General features: G+C 35.8%; 1 protein-coding gene across 2 annotated transcripts in view; it reads left to right on the top strand.

Moving 5' to 3' along the window:
• LOC117177948 (protein groucho-like) overlaps positions 1-11,024 on the top strand; it is a 201,259-nt gene extending 190,235 nt beyond the window's left edge. The window contains exons 8-12 of one of the 2 annotated variants that reach the window (XM_033369078.1): positions 4,182-4,307; positions 4,392-4,674; positions 4,865-5,135; positions 8,392-9,271; positions 10,774-11,024. In XM_033369078.1, the coding sequence (XP_033224969.1) occupies positions 4,182-4,307; positions 4,392-4,674; positions 4,865-5,135; positions 8,392-9,271; positions 10,774-10,881 (1,668 nt within the window). In that variant the 3' untranslated portion in view covers positions 10,882-11,024. The remainder of the gene's footprint in view (positions 1-4,181; positions 4,308-4,391; positions 4,675-4,864; positions 5,136-8,391; positions 9,272-10,773) is intronic. The other variant, XM_033369079.1, reaches the window with a different exon arrangement.
• The last annotated feature ends 209 nt before the right edge of the window (positions 11,025-11,233 follow it).

An 11,233-nucleotide genomic window follows, 5' to 3' on the forward strand; every position in this document is an offset into this window, starting at 1 on the left:
TCGATGTAAACAAAACGATATCACGACGACAACAGAAAACTTGACATAATCTCTTCTAACGTAACCTGACCCGACGTGGTTCCGACACGAGCCACACCATCTGCCCCCTTGCGTGGAAAGCCCCCTTTGTGGAAAATCTGATCGAGCCCAGATCGGAACTTGGGAATAAGTTGGGCAATTTCTGCACGGGGAAAGATGAAAAAAAAGTATGGAAGAAGAAACTGATTAAGTGAGGAAAAAATAGAAAAAAAGTGAAGTAAATGAATAAAAGAGAGGATGCAAAGTGAGGCAGTAACAGAGAAGAAATCTTAAAGTCTAAGAGAAAAAAAGGAGAGTGAGGTCTAATACCTACATGAGGAGTATGCGTGAGGGAGAAAACTGTTGCTGGTAAGAGTGAGAAAAGTGAAGAGGAAATAGGAGTCAGTGAGAGGGGTAAGTTGAGGAGGACTGGGGAGTTGAGGCGGATTGTGGAAGGCGAGGGTGATAGCAAGAGTGGGTGGGTGGTCGATGGCTCGAGATATACCTTCACCCAAGGAGGGAGAGGATGCGACATAGTTGAAGGAGTCGCTCACTCACTTACCACCCTCATGGCCTGCCGGCACGGCTTCGACCACCAACCTCAATACCAACCTTTCCCACACCATCGCTCCTTCCTTCTGCTTCCTTGCCAAGTTGCCTGCCTGTACACCAAGTCAGCCCTAACACTATATAGAGTCTATACATCCACCAACTACCTAGTACGTACCTACCCCATATTGATCGTAGCACAAACCCTCTTTGCTCGAGGGTTGCCGCCAGCAGTAGGTACCTAAGTATACTTAGGTATTCTTACACGTCGTGTATACCTTCTTCTATCAGTTTGCGTGCATCCACACAGCCTTTTAACCATACATACTTATAAACACATAGATACATATAGCTGGAGTAAATGGGATTGTGGGTGGATGTGTGCACCGGCGAAGCGACGAAGTTGTATCCTCGACAACCGAGACTACGCCGAGCTCTCCTTTTTCAGGCGTCACATTTTATAAAGGACGTTGCGAGTTTCCAGTCGATGTGAAAAGGAGACGCTCGACAAGATAGAAAGCACTACATATAACAAGTGTCCACCGCGATTCAATTACTCGAGTCATTCGCTCGGATTGCGTGACAGGAATACCTCAGTAATAACCCCTAGTTGCGCTTACTTTATTAGTACTGATGATTGTGCGGGAGATCTCTGGGGTGATCAAAGAGAGAAGATTGATTTGCGGGCCTTGTGGCCGCATTATGTGACCTAGTGGAATTGGAAATAGTTGCTGCTCAGCTGAGTTGAGCTTTTGATTTAATGATTGCCTGAATTGATTACTTGCTATTGACTTATTTCTAAAATGATTCTATAAAATGGAAAATAGATAGGAGAGTCTTGAAAGCGAAGCTTTTCCCCTATTTATTTAAATTCGTGAATTAAAGACATCCTACGGCGGTGGAGGTTCAATCTTTTTATCATTGGGGACGAGACATCGGCACGTTTTAAGATTCTCTTGCTCGCCGATAGGTCTTCGTTCGCTTTGACTCGAGAGACCTCCCCTACTTCGCCTTTTTTAATCTCCAACCAGAGTGGAAGCGTTGAGATTCTCGCTTTCCTTTCGGAGAACCCTTGCGTATAAACTGGTCGCAGACTCCTGGATAAATGATGGCTCACCATTACTGGATAACGAGGCTCGACGTCTATGTCTTTTCTCTTGACTTCGAAAAGGATAGCCTCCACTTGACTTCACTCAACATTCATTCCTTTTAGGAATAAAGTCTGCATGAATCGTTATTCATTACAATTTTAAAATTGGAAAGTTATGTGTATTACGGCATTGTAAACTATGTGACGTAATCCCCCCCCCCATGCATAGCAACTTTGAAATCAGCGATTATGGCCCGAAATTATAATTCCAATATTTGTTTTGTCACCATTTTGCTCTGATTACTTTTACAACTCATATTTTAGCGACGATGAAAAATATTTATCGGATTTTCTCAACTGAACATCTCTTGCCATTTTCTTCTTCCTTCGCAAACATATTTTCCACGGTAAATCTGTAAGGTGTAAGCTATACTGTCCTCTGATCTGGAAACCCGTCTTATCTCCTGCTCTTTTCCTCTTAGTGGGTCGTATCTACAGCAGCAGTTTACGGTCTCGGTGCTCGAAGTAATTTCTGGAGTTTAACGCGATGGAACTTGAGAATGTCGTTAAAGTGTGTCTTGCTTTTTTGCCCACCCTTTTGGTTCATTCAGAAAGTGTGGAAAAAGGGAGGGGGTTACAAAGGATTGGAGGTAATGGGGTAAGAGAGAAGCGATGAGAGGGCAAGGAAGTAATTGAGAAGCGGAGATTTACTTCGACTTTGAGCTCAAGAGCCCTACCATCTTGGGTAGAAGGGGGGAGGGTGGATTTATGAGCATATCGAAGGGGTAACTGAAGACTAGGAATTACCGAATTCTCTACGAATAGCACTTTCCGAGAATAAGAGGAATCGATATATCGAAATCTGAAACCGGAATCTCACACCCCTTTAAGTTCTAGAGTCTCTCAGTAAAAATGTAACGTGAAACCACACTTCAACATAACCTCTGATAATGAGGTCATTGTAACACGAAATTTAAATTGTAAATCTGTTTCTTCCTAAATATATATTGTTTATTATTTTATAGATTATATTTTTATCGATAAAACATGGAATCATAGTTTTCCAAAGGATTTCTGTGAGGACTACATGTATGAGAATGTGAAAATCCTGGGTATTTTTCCTTTTTTTATCCTGTAGTGATCGGTCTCTAGAGAAACATTTACACCCCGACAGTATTCCCGTCGATCCTATTCTCTGACGAAAAGCAGAAAAAAGTATTAGTAATTTTACTATGGGATTACCCGTCCTGCGAATACGAAAAGCCATTTCATTTAATCGCGAGAAAAACCTGAAAGTGAAAAGTTATACCCCCGTTGTGCGATGTTTTTCCCGAGGGTAAATCCGTTCTGGTTCGGTGACGAGACAAGATACTCCGGGAGACGCGGAAAACAAGTTTTGCTGGATTAGTAAATTACACTTGGGAAATATACACTCCGGAAAAAATACGTCCCAATGTTTGACGAAATTCAAATCGGATAATTTTTCACTTTCAGGAGGGACGCAAACTCTGACCAATTGATGGATCACTCTTGAGATTGTATTCGATTTTTTTCCACAGAAAAATGGCTTACAAGAAGTTTCTTTCGATATATGTAATTTAAATTTAGTGTCGCAATTGATTTAAAAAATGTAGGTTCTGTTAAAGTGTGACCTTACTGATTTTTTTGGGGAACATTTAAATCGATATATCTGAAAATCGATTTTAAACTAATTTTGATGTGTTTTATTGAATCTAAAATGTGTTACTAAACGGTTAGTGTTGTGGCTAAATATATAGGAATATTTATAAAAAATAATTTTTCTTCGTTAGAGTGAATAATATCTAGCTGACTATGTTTACATTTAATGCATGCGGGCAATTACGCCCGATTAGAACCGGGGCTGATAACAAATCACTTAATGCCCTGCTCTGTCCGTGTTAACGCCCACGTAACAGCAACGTGCCAAATCGAGCCAGATATATCATTCTGGCAGATGGCAGAAATGCACACTATTTCACATGAATGTTTAGGGAAACGCTACCACATTCATGACAACCGGACGAGCAAGTGATTTCACGTAAACGGGAGACGCAATCGTCGGACCTAATAATTGTCTAATTCTACTCTGTCAACTTCATAATTCTATCTCGGAATTAACTATTAATATCTTGGACACTTCTGACGCTCTTAATTAAACGTTTTTTTGATGCAGTGTACATTTCATCGATACTGGTTAATGAATAACTAAAAATCGCTAAAGTCTATAAATAATTTTACCACGAATTTATAATACAAGTGCAATTTATACATTTGCTAGCGCTTAAATTATTGAGAATAAGCTTTCGTAGCACCAGATCTGAATATAACTTGACAGTATTCTACATTCAGAGTATCTAGAGCTCTTATTCTATTATTCATTGAGGCAATCAATTCTTGTAAGTAGCAAGGTAGACAAGCTCTCTGTAAAGAAACTGCACTAAGATTAAATAAAATAGTTAATCGAATGAAATTTCTATAATCAGAATAAAAACGTTTGTTACAGAGAAACTCGATTTCTCCAGTGGACCGAGAGAAGTATAGCAGACCCAGGAGTACACCGGATCCACACAACCATGACCACATTTCGTTAAAAAAGATGAAAAAGGAACAGGATAAGGATACAGGCCATGTAAATATCCTGTTTTTCTAAATAACTATCTTTCCCATATATTTTCCAAATTAGACCCATAAAACATTGGACATTTTTTTTCAGCAAAGCGATGGTGAAAAGAGTGACCAGGACCTTGTGGTAGACGACGCGAGCGAAGGACCAAACAGTCCTGCTGCCAATGGAACGTCGTCTCCGAGAGAAAATGGTCTTGATAAACATGGTCCCTCCAATGTTCCCCTTAATAATCAGGTTAAAAAAGAAGTTCCACCTCCATCTCCCAGGAGTGGAACAAGCAGCAATGCAAGTACCCCCTCTGCCAAAAAAATGGAAGAAAGGGAAAAACCGACGACACCAATTTCTAAACCAGTGACACCCACGTCTGCAGGTAAACCTTCGTTAAATCTTTTTTCGGCGATATTTGTTGTACTTGTTTGAAATGTATGGATGATGAGAATTTATTTTGTTTTTAAAATTCATTTCTCTACCAATTTCGAAATCTTTTAATGATTATTTTTCTTTTATTATTTTTATTTGAGTTGTTGTTTTAATTATCGTTCTATCGTCTCTAACGATAGATATGTTCGCAGGTGGAAGTAGTTCTGGTTCAGGTGGCATGAAGCCATCGAGTTCGAGTAAACCGATGGTTCCAGCTTCACCAGTAGGTCCTTACCCATCACACTATCCACCGCCACATCATCCACCCGCAGGACCGCACGTTGATATGCTAGGATATCCAACGGGAGCTCTTAACGGATTTCCGGCAAGGCCACAGCTCCAGCAGCTCTATGATCCTCACGGAGGAATGAGAGCACCAATGGGCCCACTCGGTGTTCCTGGTGGCAAACCGTAAGTACCTACTCGTACTTCAACTTGACAAACGATTCCTTTGAGAACTAGGTACCATATTCAGTACTTTGATCCATTGCATCCTTTGAGGATTCTGTTAAAGGAATCCAAAATGTAATTTATATTCTTGTATAGACGAGGGTTAGCACATCATATGAACTCTGAAAAAGTTGATAAGCATCATAACATTTTTGAAAAGAATTTAGAATACAGTGTTGAGTGTAGGAACTTTTAAAATTACAACCACAAGAACTTTATGAAAGCTCTGTACAATGACAGGCGAAACGTCATCAAAATAACAATAAACGAACAAGAACTTGTTTCGTTTTATTCCTGAATAGTTTAAACTTCTTAAGACAAAAGAATTTAATTTGCCTGTATTGAAATCCCTGCCTGAAACTTTGGAAAATGTATTAGATTAAAATAAAGTACGTTTAGGTACTGCATTTTGGTAGGAACTTCACTGAAAATTATTTCATCTTTTTTCTAAACCTCGACATTTTTTGAACGTTCGAACTTTCTTATACATAAAATATCGGTCTCAAACTTTGAGAAATGCAAGAGCAGAAAGAGAACTACGTTTAAATACAAAGCTTAATAATAAAAGATGTAAAAAAAAATTTTAAATATCAATTCCATCGGCATCAGCCGGTAACGTTGTACACGAAATTACGCACCCTCTAGAGCCTCGTCTAGTGGCCGCCAGGGTTCGTATGTTCGTGTACAACGTTATCGGCTGATGCCGATGGAATTGATAGTTGAAATATTTTTTTTTACATCTTTTATTATTAAGATTTGTACTTAAACGTAGTTTTCTTTCGGCTCTTGCATTTCTCAAAGTTTGAGACCGATATTTTAAGTATAAATAAAGTTCGAACGTTCAAAAAATGTCGAGGTTCAGAAAAAAGATGAAATAATTTTCAGTGAAGTTCCTACCAAAATGCAGTACCTAAACGTACTTTATTTTACTCTAATACATTTTCCAAAGTTTTAGCTCGATATTTTATTTACAAAAAAAGTTCTTAGGTTCAAAAAAACGTTCAGTGAACTGATAAAGTGAGGTCGGTAATATAGGTATTTAGCTGTGTCACGTGCCCCTAAATGAAAAGAAATGGAAGGTTCAATGGGAAAAACAAAAAGAACTAGAAGATGTCGAAGAAGAAATTTATTAACCGATTAAATTTCGAAAAATTTGAATATAGACAATTTTATTAGTTCTTGCGATCTAAAATTAATTCAATAAAACTTATTGATAAACTATTATCATTGCATTATAATGGATTACAATTCAATGTAATTGGCTACATTTAAAAAAAGTAGACCTGGAATTTTTTTAATATTATACCTGAAAAACCCTGGAAAAGTCATGGAATTTTGTAACCAGACTCTTGTAGCAACCCTGAAAAAGTTAATGAAAACCTATTCCTATATCGTTTAATATTTGGACCATGTAATTTCGTTTACATTTTCAATAAGCTAATTTGGAATATACTTTTTTCTAGAAATAAAATCATGTACATTAGTACAAATCTGTAGATTCAAGATGAAAATTTCAAGTTCCTTCTTCTTCTCATGTCTATGCATGTAAGATATTTCCACTCTTTGATATCCCGAGATCCTCATACCCCTCGTGATGGCTTAATCAACTACCACATCAAAAGCGTCACATTTAACTAAAACGAAGTACATATATCTTTTCCAGAATAAAGAAATACAGGGTGGCCGCTGGACAGGAAAATGAGAGTGAATTTATTTTTTGGTCGGGAATTGTACAGATTTTGAGGGGAAAAAATCTGTCTAAGTTTGACTTCAATCGTTCATTTTAAAGGATTTATTCAATTGTTATGCTTTTCAATTACATCATTCTGTTTAGATTAAAAAACCATTTTCAGTTTATAAACTGTGATTATAAATTAATTAATGATCTTAAATTAGTTATAGTTAGTTATTTTTATATATTATAAATGAAGCTAAATTTGAATTGTACTTTAAGGATTAAAAAGTTAATAATAATTTGTTTTAAAAGACGATTAGGAACCAGATAAAAATTTAAGAATTTCCAGACTTTAACTTTAAAATTAATATGTTTCAATTGAAACGTCTTATTAGTTCAACATAATTACAGGATTTTATTAAATTTCAAATATTTTTTCAGTCTAAAATATTTAATTTTTAATGCATTCAATTAAAAGATTTTTAATTAAGAAAAAGAAAAATTACTTAATATTTATAAATATCTGACTGTTCATTTAAAATCATCAATTCTAATTTAAACATTCAAAACTAAACAAGAAAACTAAACTTCGAATGTTACAAATTTAATTATTCTATTTAAAAAATTTTCTTTGTAAAAGTTCAAGAGATATTCAGAAGTTTTGAAAATTCAAAATTCATGAAAATTTTGAAATAATTTCAAATGATTAAAATGAAGTGTGGCTTCAAAAGAATAAAAAACTTTTCCTTAAGATTCCTAGAAAAATTAAAAATGATTTTTTATTTTAAAGAATTCATTTTAAGAGAATATATCAAAAGTTTTACAAAATTATCAAAAATAAATTTGGTAAATCTTTTGAATTTGGCAGGACTTAAAAAAATGGTAGGACAAATTTGTATCATTTTAAAAGATGTTTAGATGTTCTGAAAATTTTTCCAAAATAATATAAAATTTCAAAAAATGTGAAACAACATTCTTCAATATTTTAAAATAATATTTTGAAGCATATGAAGGATTTTTAAACTATTAGAAATAAAAAATTGAAATAATAATATTACAATATAAATGAATATACAAAAATTAATAATTAAATTCCTGAAAATGATGTAATTTTGAAAATTATAACTTGCATTTATATTTTTGAAAGTGAATCTGAATCTTGGAACTCTACAATGGCATAATTTTTTTTTTTTTTAATTTTAATTTTGCAGCTTAACTGCATTTGATTTAAAACTGTTCAGTTGCAAAGTGTTAGTAACTTCCATTTTATAACTGTAAATGAATAAGATTCTCAGTTTTTATGACTTCAAATGGAAAAATGTGTAGCTTTAGAGTTCAAATTTTGTAATTTCATTGGCCGAGAAAAATCTTTGTGAACCGGAAAATGACCGGGAATTTTTTTCTTTGCTTAAAACGGCCATCCGGAAAATGTGAAGAAATGTATCCGCTTCTTCACACAAGAGGGTTAATTAAACATTAAAACAAACCACATTCCCCGGAAAGAAATAGAGAACAGAAACTAATTATTCTTTCTGTTTACAGAGCTTACAGCTTCCACGTATCGAGTGAAGGTCAGATGCAGCCCGTGCCTTTCCCACCTGACGCGTTGATCGGAGCCGGCATTCCTCGGCACGCTCGTCAGATCAACACCTTGACCCACGGGGAGGTCGTGTGCGCGGTAACGATCTCCAATCCGACAAAGTACGTCTACACCGGCGGCAAGGGTTGCGTCAAAGTCTGGGACATCAGTCAAGGAGGCAACAGTAGTGCAAAGCCCGTCTCGCAATTGGACTGTTTGCAGCGGGATAATTACATCCGATCTGTGAAGCTCTTGCCGGACGGCAGAACTCTCATTGTCGGTGGGGAAGCAAGTAATCTCAGTATTTGGGATCTGGCGAGTCCTACGCCTAGGATCAAGGCTGAATTAACTTCGTCAGCCCCAGCTTGCTACGCCCTGGCGATATCTCCAGACTCCAAGGTCTGTTTTAGCTGTTGCAGTGACGGCAACATCGCCGTCTGGGATTTGCAAAATCAGACTCTTGTAAGGCAATTCCAGGGACACACGGATGGAGCTTCTTGCATCGATATTTCCGCTGATGGGTCGAAATTGTGGACTGGAGGATTAGATAATACTGTAAGGTCCTGGGATCTCAGGGAAGGAAGGCAATTGCAGCAACACGACTTTACGTCACAAATATTCTCTCTGGGGTACTGCCCGACGGGAGAATGGCTGGCTGTGGGAATGGAGAACTCCAATGTCGAAGTACTTCACGCTACGAAACCCGACAAATATCAACTCCATTTGCACGAGTCTTGTGTTCTGTCACTTCGCTTTGCTTCCTGTGGCAAGTGGTTCGTGTCCACTGGAAAGGATAATCTACTTAATGCCTGGCGTACACCTTATGGGGCTTCGATATTCCAGGTGTGTGCCGCACTTCATTATACGCTTGTGCTATTGCTTTTCACTCACGAACTCTATTCACATCTGAAGTCACTCTTATCTTTTAGAAGTTTCAAGTTCCAAATCTCTGTCTACGGTTCAGACGATTTCATAAGGCTTTTCAAGTATCCGATACTGAGTGCAAAATTTTAAAATCTTCATTTTTCACTTATTTCAAATCAGATGTAAAAAATAAAGACCCTTTTGTTTTCAAGAATGAGAGAACTAGTCTTTAGGGTGGAGTGAACATGCTGTAATTGATTGAATTATTTGAGCCGAAACAAAAAAAGTTGTGGTTTGACAAAAATTTATCCAAGTTCCAATTTTTTTGAATGATATGTTTCTTTGCTTCAAACAGAAGAAATTTAAAGTTCAATATGTGCAAGTTGAAAGAAAAAAGGTTCCACTAATTCAATATAAAATAAAACCATGTTTTTATGCATTTCCAATCCGCCCGATTGGCCAAACTTCCTTAAATATAAAGAAAAAAGCATATGCCCAAAATGAAAATCCAATTACTTAAACTTGTTGAATGTTACTAATTTTTAAATATTTTTATGCTTATAACTTCGAGGAAAACTAACAATGCTGTTCTAAATTAAATTTTAATTTAATAATTTAAACATTCATGGAATCAGGTGTTAAGTGTCATTTAGAAGTCACTTGAGTCCCAAAGTCTTGAAAAACTTTTCTCAATTGACTTTCGTTGCACCAACTAAACGAAATTCTGTTACAGTGTTATTTTAGTTCAGAAATTAAATATTCTAATTTTGCCTTCAGCTCTACAGCTAATAAGTAAAAGTTTCTGTATTAAGCAAAATGTTTCCTTTTAATAAATCGACGAAATTCTTTTTCTTTCTTCTTTTACTTTGAAAATATGTCTTGTAATTTTTTCCCTAAGGTACAGATAAAATAAATTTAAATTATAATCAATGATCTGAAACCAAATGAAATTGTTTTTCAATTGAATATTTAATTGAAGCGTCATGCACATGATTTTCAATATATTAATTAATATTGCTAAAAGCATTTTAACATCTGAACTTCGAATGTTTTATAATAAAATGAGTATTGTTTCCATTTCAAATCTCATTTAAGCCAAAAGATTTTTTCATATTTTCGTAATTAAAAAAAAATGTAAAATGTACATTAAGTGTAATTTGAAATTGTAATATTAGACGACCAATTGAACTTAATTTAAATTTCTTTTGTTATATTTAAATAGTTCATCAGAAAAGGTGAAAACATTTTTCAAGTTCTGTTATGTACTGTACTGTAAAAGTTTTAAATTACGTGATTCTGCGAAAATGTTCATTTCGAAATTAAACAGAGTTCTGACCTTTGAATAAACTATCAAAGCTTCCAATTTTAAATCTTGTTTAGTTATGAATGATCGGATTTTTAATGTTTGTAAGATTCATTTCATTATTCTTAGAACTTGACCAACATAGTATCTTATTCCATTTGTCTTTTTTTATTTCCAGTCAAAGGAATCATCCTCAGTGTTGAGCTGTGACATCTCGACAGATGACAAATACATAGTGACTGGCTCCGGTGACAAGAAGGCGACCGTCTACGAAGTGATATATTAATAAACGCAATCGATTTGTTATTATCCCTATTTCCGAAGTCTAAGCTTGTTAAGATATATATGGAATTATACTTCGAGCTACCCAGAATCTGCATTCAGACCCGAAAGTCTGCCGTGCGAGAATGCATTCTACGATATGCAAAACGAAATTCCGCAGTATCTGTTATATGAGTAGAAGTCCCCTGAAAGCTTCCTCGAGCTGTCAAGACTTCCTCGTTTTATTTTTCACGAGCTTTAGTTCATTTTGACCTGGTGGCACCACGCGTGCTGCTGAAACCAGGATTAACCCGAATTACGGACTGTCTTTTGAAGAGAGAATGTTAGAGAGCAGATTTTAACGATTGAAGTTATAT

Source organism: Belonocnema kinseyi, chromosome 8 (genome assembly GCF_010883055.1).
Source record: "Belonocnema kinseyi isolate 2016_QV_RU_SX_M_011 chromosome 8, B_treatae_v1, whole genome shotgun sequence".
NCBI lineage: Eukaryota > Metazoa > Arthropoda > Insecta > Hymenoptera > Cynipidae > Belonocnema > Belonocnema kinseyi.